Source organism: Mastomys coucha, unplaced genomic scaffold (genome assembly GCF_008632895.1).
Source record: "Mastomys coucha isolate ucsf_1 unplaced genomic scaffold, UCSF_Mcou_1 pScaffold22, whole genome shotgun sequence".
NCBI lineage: Eukaryota > Metazoa > Chordata > Mammalia > Rodentia > Muridae > Mastomys > Mastomys coucha.
Window position 1 is genome coordinate 153,797,467 of NW_022196905.1, and position 15,000 is coordinate 153,812,466.

At 45.4% G+C, this 15,000-nt stretch overlaps 1 protein-coding gene across 8 annotated transcripts in view; it reads left to right on the forward strand.

Annotated features, from left to right (window-relative positions):
* Myo16 (myosin XVI) overlaps positions 1 to 15,000 on the forward strand; it is a 509,596-nt gene that overhangs the window by 463,246 nt on the left and 31,350 nt on the right. For 7 of the 8 annotated variants that reach the window (XM_031339016.1, XM_031339015.1, XM_031339017.1 and 4 more), the window contains 2 exons: positions 9,032 to 9,190; positions 11,705 to 11,797. In XM_031339016.1, the coding sequence (XP_031194876.1) occupies positions 9,032 to 9,190; positions 11,705 to 11,797 (252 nt within the window). The remainder of the gene's footprint in view (positions 1 to 9,031; positions 9,191 to 11,704; positions 11,798 to 15,000) is intronic. The other variant, XM_031339018.1, reaches the window with a different exon arrangement.

Genomic DNA, 15,000 nt, shown 5'->3' on the forward strand with positions numbered 1-15,000 from the left:
GTGTGTGTGTGTGTGTGTGTGTGTGTGTGTGTGTGTGTACACTGAGCAAGCTGGGTCAGTCCTCTTCCTGAAAGCAGGGGCATCCTGGGGATGGAGCTGCAGAGCCCAGCTCTGAGTGTGTGTGTGTGTGTGTGTGTGTGTGTATGTGTGGTGTATGTGTGTGCGTGTGTGTACACACAAGTCCAGTTTTGTTATCGTTTGTTGATTTTTTTCTTTTTTATAAAATATATTTTGATTACTTTTTCCTCCTCCAGCTCCTGCCAGATCCTCCCAACCCACTAACTCTATGCCCTGCCTCTTAAAAAAAAAAAAGAATCACACCCACAAAACAAAAACGTAAAACAATACATACAAAATAAAGAGCCATAAGACCACACACACAGAGAGACAAACACTACAAAGTTCTATTCAACTCATTTTGTACGGCTAGCTACCTCCCTAGACTTCTTAGAGCCAGGGCAGTAGAGTACCATTCAGCTTTGTCCATACTGAGAATTCTGAGGGGCTGCAGGCTTGTACATTGGGGTCTTTGAACTAATGCAGTCTCACAGAGGTACTTCCAGTCGACCTAGTGCTGGTTGGCCCAGCTGCCACACATGCCAGACAGATGCTGGGTTCCTGGATCCCCCATCACCAGCGCCGCTGAAACTTCTTTCCATACTCTTCTGCCCTGGTTGGATGTGCTTGTGGTGGATTAGAATTACTCTGCACAGAGCAGACTCCAGGCCTGCCTGCTGCCTGCTGCCTTCTTGTCCTTGCACACGCTTCTCCTTCAGGGATGCCCTGCTCCTCTCTCCCGAGTATCTCCAAGTGGGAGATCTCCTAGTCAGAGTTTCCAGGAAGCTGCTGCATTTACAGAACCCTTTCACTAACTCTGTCTTTCTGAGAGACCACGAGGCATATGCTTGGGCTGTGTCAAAAGAAAACTTGCTACAATTCATAGGGCTATAGCTGGAGACAGGAAGGGCTGGCTGGTGGGGGCCTGGGCTGAAGAAAACACAGGTATGTGCCCCCTTAGGGAACTTGAAGGTAGAGAAGTCTGTAGGTTCAGGAACAACAGGCCCCAGTAAGATCTTTATTCTAGAAGAAGTCTTTGTTCCTTGAGGTTAATTCTGTGCTGATTCATAAAAGAGAGTGGAAAACAAAAGAAAATCTAAGGTTCTGAAGGAGTAGGCTTGCAGTGGGATATTATGAAAAACAAAAGCCAACCTCTTTTTAAAAAGACCCACAGCTGAAACTTTATTTGTTGGGATTTTGGTTTGTGTGTGTATTCCTATGTGGGATTTGAACCCACGTTCTTGCATATGCTCATGATAGGCAAATCTGTACCACTGACTTACCCCCCCCCACCCCCCCCCGTGAGTCCTTCAGTAGGCGTGATGTTCTTTTGCACGGCGATGTATCAGAGGTCAAAAGGAGGTTGCCCGGTGCAACACAGGCTAAACTTAGCCTGATATAAACTCACTGCCAATTTCAGGTCAAAGAAGGTCTTAGCATATACCATCTGTGTGCATTTGATACCAGTACTGAGCTGTAATCCTAAAAGCAAGCGCCTAGGAGGGTGGGGGAGGTGCCAGGCCCTCCCTCTGTAGTTTAAGTTTTCCTTAATGCCAAACGGCAAAGGGCAAGGGCTGTGCCTTCCCAGAGTGGCCTAGTGGCCTTTCCCAAGAGGGATTTTCATGTTGTGTTGCCCAGGAGTCGTAGCCAGAAGGAGTGATGAGTCTGAACCTCACCCTCGGGATTTTCTACCTTGAATAGCACTTTCAGCATTGAGTCCTGTAGATGGCTCCAGTTTGGTTCCCTCCAGTGTTACTGAAACCCTGATCCCAGCTCATGCGATTCCAAAACCTGAGCCGAGGTTATCTCAGGTAAAGAAGGTAACTAGCAGAGGGTATATATATATATATTAAAATCATTTCTCTTAAAGAAACACTCCACTGCTGCCCGGTGCCCGTTATCCTTGATTGAACTGAGACTCTTGGCTAGTCCAGCCCCACTCCTTGCCAATCCAAGTCCTTCCCTGACCCCAGCCTGCTCCTTCCTCTCTGTAAGTTCACCTTACTTGTCCCCCACTTCCTCCACCTTCCACACTGGCTCTTAAGAATCACCCTTCCTGGGAGGAATTCTCCTTGCGTAAGGCTTTACAATAAAAACTTCTGCTCCAAGGACAGCTGCTCACGTCAACCCTTGGGTGTATGCTAATCCCTCCAAGGTCCCCATGTAGATCCAGAGTCTTCCAGCATTGCCTCCTCTGGCCTCCTCCTTACTGAGGGTGCCCCTCCCCCTACTGCCCAGCCCTTCTGCAGGGCACCAGCCTAAACCCTTACAGCTTTTCTATTTATAGCTTTACCTCCAAGCGCATGAGCTTTTGCCAGGTGAATGTTTATCAAGTTCCTCTCTTCAGCTCCTGCACAAAGCATTTGGAGGAAGCCAGGCTGGAGATGAACCAAATGCAGCAGACCCGCCCCCACCCCCAGTGCTGCAGCAGATCTGGCCTCTTTCTCTTGATCAAATCAGCTCTGTCCCTCGCCCGCCCCCATTCTCTCTGCATCCAGTGCAGAGATGATCTTCTCTGTACTTCCCCACCCTCTGGGTTCTCCTGTGGATCTTAGAGTGAGCATTTTCCAGAGCTCTTGTGCAAGCCTTGGACTCCTCAGTAATAGAAGCCTCAAGGATATCCTGAAGGCCATTGATCTGGAGAAGTCACCTGCTCCTCTTGGAAGCCTGAGAAATGACACCCTGGTAAGGCGTTTAGGAGCTGTCGCTGTAGCTCAGAGATACAAGCTGGCTATCCCAGCCACCAAAATTCCAGAGTCACGTGTAGCTCAGGTGAAGAGCGCCAGTCCCCACCAAGCTGACTCCAGTGCCCCGGAGTAAGAGATTATAAAGCAACATAAAGAAATATTTAAAAAAAATACTCAATATTTATAGGCCGTGCGTGTTGACTATTGGTGGGACAATGACAGAAACTACAGAACCAGGCCAGGCACTGACTGCAAATATTCCACAGGATGTTGGGCTTCAGTAGAAAGTAAGCAGCTCTGGTGTTCTGAATAAGAGGAAACATCCAATGTGCACTAGAATATTGTTGTCCTTATCTTGTAATTTGAAATAAGCAGATGTTGAACACAAAGGCTTGCCATTGCCACCGATGCTCAGTCCTTTCCTCCCTGCCAGCTTCCAGCTTCCACCTCTCAGGCTCGCTAGGAATTCTTATTACAAACACAGCTAGTGTACCACTTTGGGAGGTGTAGCTGTGCTTGGAAAGTGGAGCTTCTACAGCCTATTGGCAATCTGTTCATTATTCTCCTCTCCTCTCTCTCCTTCTCTTCTCTTCCTTCTTTTCTTTATTTTTTTTTCTTGACATTACAACGCCTTGCTATGGAACCCTAGCAAACATAATACTCACTCGGCATCCAGGACTGGTCTCAAACATTCAGTGAGTCTCCTGCCTCAGCCTCCGGAATGCTGGAATTATAGCGTGCTCAACACTGCCTATATTTTTCTTTCCTTTTTCTGCCATGATTTCCTGAGTTCCCCTACATGCTAGGCATGTAAATACTGTAAACATATCACAAGATATATTTGAATTAAATTTACGACTGTGCCAGAGGAGGGAGGCAGAACACAAGTAAGCTGGGGAGAAGGGATGTGCCAGGCCCGGAGAAGGACTAGGGAGAAGCTGCCTGGCCTGAGGAGGTCATAGAGACATGAAGGAGGCCAGAGCTTTCCTCTTCCCGGAAGCCTGTGATCTCCGGTGGTAAGAATGCAGGGAGGTTAAAGCTTACAAGGACAAAATCTAGGGTTAAAGGAGTGCACACTTGGAGGACTCTACAGACCTAAAGCCACAGAGGGTCCTCTCCATGCTGGGAGACATTTGCATCTCAATTCAAATGAACCAGAGAGCATTCTGCTGGAGAAGCATGGCCGCATTTCAAAGCAGGACTTTTGGGCTGGGACACTCCATTCTAGGTCAAGTAACCCATGGTCTGTGGCCAACCTTTCTGGGCACCTTAAGAAGTTTTGCTGTCTCTCTGGCCTCCAGCTACTAGATGCCAGCCACAGTTCCCCACCCGAGCCGTGATCTCCAACTAAGAAGAATTCAGACACTTCTGAGTGTCCCCCTAGGTAGAGGGAATCACTTTTAATATACACCCACAGTGTCCCAGGGAAGCTCTCCCAGAATGCTATTTTTATTATTTAAGAGCAAGTAGAAAATAGCAGAAATTTATGCTAATATTGACGAATGTGCTAGAACTCCCCACACTAGGTTAAAAGTCAATGTATACAGAGCCAAGCATTAAGGCCAAGCCCTTATTTTTGAGACACATCCTGGTGTGATTCATTCCTTCTGAACCTGTACCCTCCGCGGTAAGCATTAAAACACCACAGGTATTCAAACCGTCAAGTGTTACCAACACCGGACAGAAAGACTGGGTGAGTCACACACATGCATCACACAAGGCACAGCCCCAGACTTGTCTCAGAGAAACTTTAACTCTGACACAGCACTTTCCTGCTCGGCTCTCCTTCTGCTTAGTCATCAAGACTCTCCAACCTTCTCCTTTGGCACTTTTCTCACACATCCAGCACCAAGGCATGAACAGGCTTGAGGACTCAGCCCCAGGCAAGTCTTCCGCTTCCATACAAAGTGTGAATCTTTGTGCGCACTTGGCGAACTCTACAGACCCAATGCCACAGAACTCGTAACTTGTTTCTGCTCTGATTCTGTTGGTGCCCCAGTACAAGGCAAGGCCTATAGCAAAAAAGGCAGAGTCTGGTCCTATACCAACCCCCTGTGTGCAGTGAAGAGAAATCCGAAGATTGCTCGAATCTAAATGTCAAGTTAGGGCATAGATGCCTTCACTTCTTTGGGCGTAAGTGAGTTAGGGTGTTTTTGAGCAGACACTGACATGTTACTCATAAGCCACACGTCCATGGTTAGTATGGATGAACACAATCACCCCGATGAGGGCAGCAGAACTGTGGGCAGGAATTTCCTCTATTACAGTGTCATATTGCAGGCTAGGTTCCTGGTTCATCACCATGGAACGTCAGAAATAAGGTCAAGGACAGAAGCCGCCTCAGTCTTCCCATCTGCAAATGAGGTATGAGGAAGGCCATAAACAGGAGGAGAGGGTGCAGGACTGGGTGCACAGTGGAACCCTCTGAGCTGGGCCTGCGTGGGTGCTCACAAGGGAAACATGTTTGTTGGAGGATTCAGGTACTGCCTAGCCCTGACAATAAGAGCAACCAAGATTCTCGGACTCGTGGATCGTTGCAGGAGTGCCTGTACAGCAAACCTGCTGCCCCTTCACCCTGATGTCTCACACTAAGGAACACCAGGATCCCCCTTTCTGTCCACAGCTACCCTAAAACAGACCTGGGCTTTTTATGACAAAACAAAACCAGCAGGCAATGCAAGGGCTGTCTCTGGGACCAGAGTGACAGGCCTTTCTCCCCACCAACACCCCCTTTATCACTCCTTTTCATCTACACTCCTGGCTCATCTGAACAAGTGCTATATAGTTCCTGGGAAAGGCTAGTCCATTTTTGCAGCAAGATCTTTAAATGTTGTAGAGTTCATCTATACCTGCATCTCCCCTCTGCTTTTTTCTCTTAGCTGACTTACTTCCTATGAAGATACAGTTCGACCCAGAGGCTCTTCTGCCCCTCAGGTTTTTCACTCAGTCAGGGCTGCATTCCTCTAAGTGCTCAGTCAGTCTTGTGTAGGTTTGCTTGTTGGTTGGTCATCCAGCCCCTTTTCCAGGAGGCGAGCTTCAACCTACAAGAGTACGTGATCTCATTTCCAATCTCTAGCACCTAGAGTGTCTGGGACATCGTAGGCATGCAGTCGGTAACTAGACAAAAGAATGAAAACAATAGCATGACATGCCCATAAATATGCAGGCACACGGATACATGCCCGTGTCTTAAGACAGCTCTGAAGCTGAACCTGCTTTATAGGCGTACAGTAGATGTTAAGACTTGGCCAAACTGAGCAGCCGTTTATCTCTAGAACTGGCCACTGTCAGGAGCGCAGACAAGAAACTCAGCCTGGCTTCCTACTTGTGTCAATGTCCCTGTGGTGTTTGTGTCTGTCTACCCCAGTGCTGACCCCCTTAGGGCTCATTGGGGTATTCGAGGAAAAGTCCCTCTGCTTGGTGTTTGAAACTGTGACCATTTTTCATAGTCTGTCTTATCTGATAAAGATAATTGCACGAACTTACAGGGTTCCCAGTGATACTTCAATAGGATACACATCCTGTGACTTTTTTAAGTCCAATTAAACACATCTCCTCAAACATGTTGTATTTATTTATGGCTAAAAGTCCTTCCTTGTAGCTTTTGGAAATGTACACTACATTATCATTATCTCTATTTGCCTTGCTAAGTGACCACACATCAGAACTTCTCTCTCCTAACTGTAACTATTATCCCATAGGCCAACCTCTCCTTTCCCTTAACACAAACACTCTTCTGCCTTAGGTGACGGCCATTCTCCTCTCAACGCCTATAAGATCGATGTCTTTAGATTCTGCAGGTGACTGATATCTGCCTCTGGCTTAGTACATGAACAATCAGCTCTACCCACATTGCCACAAGTGACCAAAGTTTGTGTTTTGTATTGCCCGATAGCATTCCCTCATGTATGTATACGTCATTTCTTTAGCCGTCCAGCTGATGGTAGGCACCTAGGTTGATTCTATAGAGTGGCTATTACTAAGAACGCCCCAGAGAACACGGACATCCAGGTGTCTCTTGGACATGCTGATTTATGTATTTGGGTACTTTCCCATGGGCAGGTTGTTGGCTCACAGGAGTTCTGACTCTAGGAGTAATTTCCATACTGTGTGTAATAGACATGCCAATGTGCATTCCAGTAAGCAGGGGATCTGTGTGTGCACATTGTCATGAGCCCCTGTCTTTTGTCTTTCTACGTCATTCATTCTTCTTAGTGAAGCTGCTCTGTCTCTTTGGCCTCTGCATCTGTTTCTGTGTTGGTCCACACTGCTTTGTTCCTGGGGCTTTGCAGTGTGTTTTGAAGTTAGTTTACAATATACGAAAGGCCTCCAGCTGTGTTCTTTTTGCTCCAGGTGGCCTTGACCAGTCGAGGTTTGGAGTATGAAGTCATTTTGCCTTTATTCTGTTCAGCCAGTAATTTCTACCTCTGAATCTTCACACATCTTTCTTTTTGAGTATAACAGATTATGTGGGAAGCCCTGGGTAACCTGTCCCATGCCCTGGCTAGGCAGTAGTGAGCCACACACAAATGGATGCAAGCATGCTGCAGGCCGGGGTGCTCATGTGACCAGTTCTGAAGTCTGGGTCTAGATGGAGCACTCACCATAGAAAAGTCTCCACCCACAGTGACACTTGAGCTCCTGGGCCCAGGAACAGTAAGTGAGCTCACTAAGCAGGGAGATAGGAAGTTAAGAACAGCTTCAGAGACTAAGTATGCTAGCCTGCCCTTCCTTCCCTCTCTCCCTCCCTCCCTTCTTTTTTTCCTTTCTTCCTCCTTTGTTTGTTCCTTCCTCCCTCCTTTTTCCTTCCTTCCCTCATTCCCTCCCTCATTCCTTCCTTCATCCTTCCTTCTTTTCTTCTTTCCTATCTTCCTTCCTTCCTTTGTTCGTCCCTTGCTTCATTCATTTCTTCCTTCTCTCCCTCCCTCCCTCCATTCTTCCTTCCTCATTCCTTCCTTCTTCCTCCTCCTTTCTTCCTCCTTCCTTCTTTCACTTCTTCCTTCCTTCTTTTCCTTTTTTAACTCCTTTTTCTTCCCTCTTACTTCCTCTTCTCTTTCCCTCCTAACTTCCTCCTTTCTTCTCCCAATGCCAACCATTCTAAAAGTTTTAGTAAAGAACAGATACCATATTTGGGGTAGTAAAAATGACTAGCACTATGTTTATTCAAGGTCTGTACACGTTTCTGCATCCTCAGGACTCCACACTCACTTCCCATAAAGCAAGGCTAGCACTTCTGTTTCTTGGGGTCTGAGTTAGTGGGATCAAGGTGGCAGTACCTAGCTCTGCTATAAACAAAGTATAATATTGCAAATTATATTTATCATCCCTTTTAAATAATGTGTTAGCATCAAACCTTAGAAAGTCTCCACTTTGAGGACAGTTAGGATCTGCTAAACACTGACAAAAGAAAAAAAAAATACAGCACACTCAGAGTGAGATTCAAGCATTTCCTGGAGGTTATAGGAGCACCGAGGATCCTAGGAAAGCAAGAATTCATCCTGGGTGCACCTGCGTGCATCAGAGGGAAGCTGAGTCGGGCGGTAGATGATGTGGAGAAGCACAATACGGAGCCACACCGGCACTGTGTGGGAATGAGGAACAGTCCCTGGCTTCTGAGCCTTGTTGGTCTTCCCGAGCACCATGTAGCAATCACAGGGAGTCTGTGTAGAGACACATCATCCTATACTCTTGCCCTTGGCAAATCTTGCTTTATTGACATCACACAGCTTTCAAAGCTCCCCTTGACCCATAGAACTGGACGGTGGCTTCTGTTTTCATATATCTCAGGCCCCTTGGTGAGAAACGTATTATGTGCCCCTAAGTATTTTCTTTGTAGTGTAGAAAATGTAATCTAGTGTGTTTGAAGTTTAGGTTCCATAATTGTAATAGACAATACAAGTTTTGCAGTTTTGTTCAACATGTATTTCTTTTCAGAGTTATAAGCTTGTTGTACCATAAGTAAATAGTTTGGGCACAAAAAAAATTTTTTTTCATTACCTGTTCAGCATGGGAAATGTTATAACAAACTCTTGGGTACAAACCAGAAATGTGGTCGAGGTTATTTGGAAATAGCAAAGTGCAAGTTCCTTTCCCCGTCTTCTATTTAAGGGTGCTGTGACAATGTCTACTGGCTGCTATCTAGGCTACAGACTCCACAAAAGATTGTGGAGCATTTGTTTTAAGCATAATTAATGTTTGACTAATTAGTCTCTTCCAGTGTTTTACTCAGATTTGAAGCACATTTTATCAGGTAAGAATAAAACTTTTCTAAAATTTATTTATTTTAGGTTTTGAAACTAACATGAACCTGAGTAGCCGGGATGAACCCAGTTCATCAGAAATGGCGTCAGAGACTCAAGACAGAAATGCAAATAACCGTGGGACTCAACTCTCCAGCTCCCTGTCTAGTGTCGTCACGGCTGAAAATGGAAATCCTGTTACCAACGGTGAGCCCCTCTAAATGCAAGAGCCAACAGGCCAAAGTTTTAAGCCACATGTACTTTGGAGGAGGAATATATTTAACAGTTAAAAATGAAGTAGGCTTGGGCTGGTGAGATGGCTCAGTGGTTAAGAGCACTGGCTGCTCTTCCAGAGGTCCTGAGTTCAATTCCCAGTAACCACATGGTGGCTCACAACCATCTATAATGGGATCTGATGCCCTTTTCTTGGGTGTCTAAAGACAGTGGCATTGTACTTATATGCATAAAATAAATAAATAGCTCTTTAAAATAGTGTAGAAAAATTAAGTAGGCTTAATACTTGGAGATGGAGCGTAAACTGTAAAGCTCTGCCTTGGGCATCACTGTCAGCATCTTACTGCTCAGGCAGAAGAGAATAACTCACACACAGTCTGAAGAGGTTTGATAGGATGCCGCTCTGCAGGATCCAGAAGCGCCAGTAGAAGGCCTTTCTTGTGCTGGGGAAGGCGCTTCTTGTGCTGGGGAGAACATGAATGTTCAACCAACATTGTCGAATTAAATGTTTTCACCTAGCTAAGAGTGTGAAGGGAAGTAATAGTGAGGGGCTTCAGACGACAGCCTGGCTTCAGGTTATCCGGTGACTCTGTCACTTAGAAACCGGCTGGGCTGCCACGTCTAAGTCCAGGCAAACAGATGTTTTCCCTGATATGGATCTAGTAGTGCCTGATGGGAAAATCCAGCTCTTCTTCCCTGAGGGTGCCCAGAAGAACCTCACGAGGCATCTTTGCTTACTCTGGTAAAGGTGGCCAGAGGCCTGATAGTCAGATGCTGAGCTAGAGACCAGAGGCCACAGTTCTCTTTAGTGTCTCCTTGCTCTGATGAAAGCCTGGTTAAGGAGATGGGGGCTCACGGTTGGAGAAGATATAGCCCACCACAGCCCGGAAGTCATTGGTAGTGGGAGGCGAGGTGGCTGGTTCCATTGTTGCAGCAGCCAGGATGAGAGGGAGAGAAGCCTGCTGGTGCTTGGCTAGCTTAATTATTTTTTCCTCCTTATTTAGTTCAAGAACACAGAACAGGATGCCACCCACATTCAGGGTATGTCATCCTCCCTCTGTTAAACCTTTCTAGAAACACCATCGTAAGTGATGCTACATCCATTCATGTTGACAGTCAAGAGCAACCATGATAGCCATGCTAGCCTAGCAAGGCAGTAAGTCTTAGGTTCTCCTCCAAGGGACATTAGGGACACTGGAAAGGCCTACTTCTCTGTTAGTGGACTAAAGTCCAGGAGTCACTAAGGCCACCGAGGGGTAGGGAGCAGAGCTGTGATGTGCCCATCACAGAGCCAGTTGTACCAGAACCAGGACTGTGGGTTAGCTAAGGCTCCTCTGAACCCCCAAGTTGAACTGAGCTATAACATCCTTCGGCTCCTTGGGAAAACACAAATCAGTCCCTAAGGACAATAAAAGGCTAGGCCTCTTAATATCACCATAAACCATTTCTTAGATACAAGGCACAGCACACAATGAAGACTTATAAGGCCTACGAGCACACAACTCAGATGGAAAAATCAGAGACAGAACTGGCAGTTGCAGTTTGCTCGTCAGAGCAGAGAGACACATATCTTAGAAGAAGTGGATAAAAGTAGAATTTCCTGCAGAATGGGAAGCTAACTGTCCAACAGAAAATGGAACACACGTTACAGCAAAGCCTGTACAGGATGACAAGTTACAGCACAACTCCTACAGGTGATGCTGAATTTGACTAGAGAGTTGTTTATGTGGGCAATGGGCAGGTAGTCTCTACAGAAAACCACCTGGGATTGGAGGAAATGAGGTAGTTGAGTACCCAGCTCAGTGGGAAAGGTGGTCGGGTTCTAGAGAAAGAGGTGGTGATTAACTATAGAAATGTTTGTGAGTTTCCCAGCCCTTGTGAAAGCATCTAGGCATAGATTCAACTTGGTTTGTTACAGACCCCAGCAAACTCTTCCCATGTAACCCAGACATGAGCAGTGTCAAACAAGCACTGAGAACAGATGCTCCGTACACTTAATTCAGAATCCATAAAGCTTAAAATAAATTTAGCACTCTCCGACTAGTGAACACATGTCTCATTATCTATTGTTATGTGAGACGCTTCTCTCCCTTCCCCCAATTTTGAGAGTTAATACAACAAACAGGGATTATTTCAGATCTGCTAAGGGTCTTCTTAAATGTCCCAATAAGGAGCCCCCAGAAACAGAAGCCATCTCAGGGAGTACTTGAGCCTCCAGGGAGCTCCCCATGTTCTTGACTTTACAGTAACAGTCCTACAGATCAGACAATAAACACATCAGAGAAAGAGGAAGCAAGGCAACGCTTTAACCAAATATTTAATTAATCTGTTTTGTTAAAAAAAAATCATCAAAACGTAAAAGCTACAACTTGGAAAATGGTCATAGGTTCAATAAAGTTGACTCAAATCTCTCAAGTCAATTCGACTGGTAGAAGCTGATGAATTTTTGCAAGCACCATAACTTCCTGGCCTATGATATTTTCCCAGAACTACTAAAATATGCAGTCCCCGTGTGTTGGAGTCTCAATAAGCATGTGCCCATTGAAGAAACACCACTACCTGCAAATGAACCACCAAGGGGTAGGTAGACAGCCAGAAAACTGCAGTCCTCATGTTACAGGGCTGAGCAGCTTCCACGCATGCAGCCTGTGAGTACCTTATTCCCACAGAGCCTCTAGAGGAGAACAAGATTTTATTCTGTTCTATTTTATTTCATTTTATCTTGTGTGTGGGATGGAGGAGGGGAGTACCACCTGTGGAAAGTACCCATGGAGGCCAGAGGATGATATCAGCTCCTCTGGAACATCATACCATTCAGTATAGTGTCTGTCATACTGCCCAGGTTCAAACTCCAAACCCGATGCAATGATATCCAAACATAGGACGAAGGTCCTTAACCTTTCACTGTCCAGCTTCCTCCTATTAAAAGGCCTAATGCAAGACTATGCCAGGACTTTTACAGGGAGCCTAGCAGAGAGAACTACTCCAAAGTCAGTGTTCAGTCAACACCGCCTATTCACAGTTGTGAGCCTCTCAGTGTGGAACCTGGGAACTGAACCTGGGTCCTCTGGAAGAGCAGCAAGGATTCTTAACCACTGAGCCATCTCTCCAGCCCCGAGAGATCAATTTTGGTATGGATTTATCATGCCCATGCCCAGGGTACAGTCGATGCCCACTCTAAAGAAAGCACCAGAAGCAAGAAAATATTTAAAATAATTTAATGTTCTGGATGAGGCAGAAATAGCACTATTTTCTAGGAAATGATTTCTTTGGAGTGCCAGGATCTGCATGCTACCTCTGTTTCCCAGAAATAATTATGTTTGCTCATTTGCTGAAATACAGTTATGTGTTGCTAATTATAGCAATCACTTACGTTAATTGCCATCCTTTTGCTGATGTGAACACAGGCTTGGATACTTTTTTTTTTGGTACTTAATTATTCCCTGGACTTGTGGTTATTTATCATTACATTCAAGAGCCGCCTTTGGTGTTAGGAAGCTTCAGATAGATCAAACAAAAATATTGTCAATATAAAGATGCTTATTTTGTGGCAAAGCAGAGATATAAAAAGTTCGAACTAGGACATTTTATGATCAGTGTGATTTTCTTTCTTGCTGCTCAATGGATATGCACTTTATTGCTGAGCATCAGGAAAAATGGCAATTAAAGATGGAGTCATTACATTTGAGTTTACATTTAGCTCTCTTCTGTTTATATGGGTTATATTCACTCTCTGTATAGTCTGGGTTATCTGCTCCAGGAGAGGCTGGATGAGGGAAGAACTGCTGATCTCAGCATTGCTCCCTTTGTCTGAAGCTGGGGGACACGAGGGCTAAGTCACACAGACCTGGAGTTAGCAGAGTATGGCTTCCATCACACATGCCTCAAGAGCGGGCATCTTGGAGCAGGTTTCCATCGAACGTGTGTCAATATACATTCTCCAACTTTATGTCTGAAGCTGTCCAGATCCCTTGGCACTCACACTATTGTCTGATTCTAGTCCCAAGAGCCAGAGAGTGAAGCAAGCAAGCAAGCCTCCTCTTCACAAATGGAAGAGCATTGCAGTTGTGTGCCTCGAGAGGCAGAGGGGCCTTTGCCAGGGAGCAGAGCTCCTGCCTCATCTGCCAAGCCCTGCCGCAACTCTGATCAGAGATATTTTGAAGTCATACTGAATCATCTCTAATTTGGACTTTGTTTAATTAAATGCTCTTACTGGTGTTGGGAACTAGGGGTTGAAATCCAGTCGGCTGGGATTATATGATGCCATCCTTCCTGGGGCTTAAGGCCCTGCCAGTGTGCAAAACCCCGATCTGACATAATGGCACCTCAAACATAGGTACTTCTCAACTTGAAAAAGGAATGAGGCAAATGGAACCGCCAGAACTTCTATGGAGAACATACAGTTTACAGTGCCAGTTCACTCAGTCAACAGTACCCATTCACTCAGTCAGCAGCACCCATTCACTCAGTCAGCAGCACCCATTCACTCAGTCAGCAGTAACCATTCACTCAGTCAGCAGCACCCATTCACTCAGTCAGCAGTACCCATTCACAAAATCTTGGAGCTTTTCTAAGTTTACATGGAGAAGCCGTGGGGGTTATAAGTGAAAGAGACAAGGAGCATGATAGTGAATTGAATTTCCTGGACCATGCAGGCTGCAATCCTATAAATAGCCTGTAGCAACCTACACACACCCAAGTGCACACACACCCTGCCTGGTCCAAAGTGAATAGAAACAGATTGAACAAGTCCAAAGCATGCACAACTCCAGAGACCAAGGATGGACATAAGGTTTCAGGTCACATTCTCTTTACACAAATCTGGAGATCTTGTAATGGTTTCTCCACCTTTTCTGTACTGAGAAGCAAATGAAGTTGCTATATCACATGTGTGTTTTCCTGGAATGATTAGTGAAAATGAGCGTGTCGTGTGCTACTTGTTCTTAGTTTTCTATGTATGTCCTATGTCCATTCCCCCCACTGCCCCCAAATCTTAATTCTAAGTCCTTTTTCTGTGTGTGTGTGTGTGTGTGTGTGTGTGTGTGTGTATTTGAGGATACTGAGACTTTTATGTAATATACTTTAGTATTTTATGTTGTTCTTACATTTTTGCTTTAGTTTGTGATGTTTTAAGTACATATTCATTTTAGTGTTCATAATTAGAACTTTTAATCTTTTTTTTCCTGTCATGGTTGGTGACTCTGGTAACATTTTTTAGATAATTTGCCTTAGAGAGGGTATTATTTCTATGATGATCCGTAAACCTGGGGAGGAAGGGATGTGATCTGGCTCTCCAGTTTAGAGCTGCAGACTCTATAGCCTCTTAGTCTCTGCACTTTGACCAGTTGTGGGTCTTTGTGATAATGGCCATCTACTTCAAGAGGAACCTTCCCTCATGAGAGACAAGCAGTGGTCTATGGGTATAGCAACGTGTTCCTAAGAGTCGTTTCAATGTTTTCTTAGCTGAATGATGGCAGTAGATTCTCCCCTTAGGCTTAGGACCTGTCTAGAGTACTACATAACTAAAGACATCAGAGGCAATAGGTGACTTCAAGGAGACAGTGTATTCTACACATTGTAGGGCAATTGCACACAGCAACTGGAACAGCATGCACAACCAGACAAAGTCCCCGCATGCAGAGGGGAGGAGGGCACAAAGTTCCATTCCAAGCTGAGGACCTATTGGCATTTCATAGCTGCCGGGAAAGGGTCGTTGGTTTTATTTAATGGTGTGACTTCTTTTTTATATGGACTGAGGGGGGGAGAGAGAGAGAGAGAGAGAG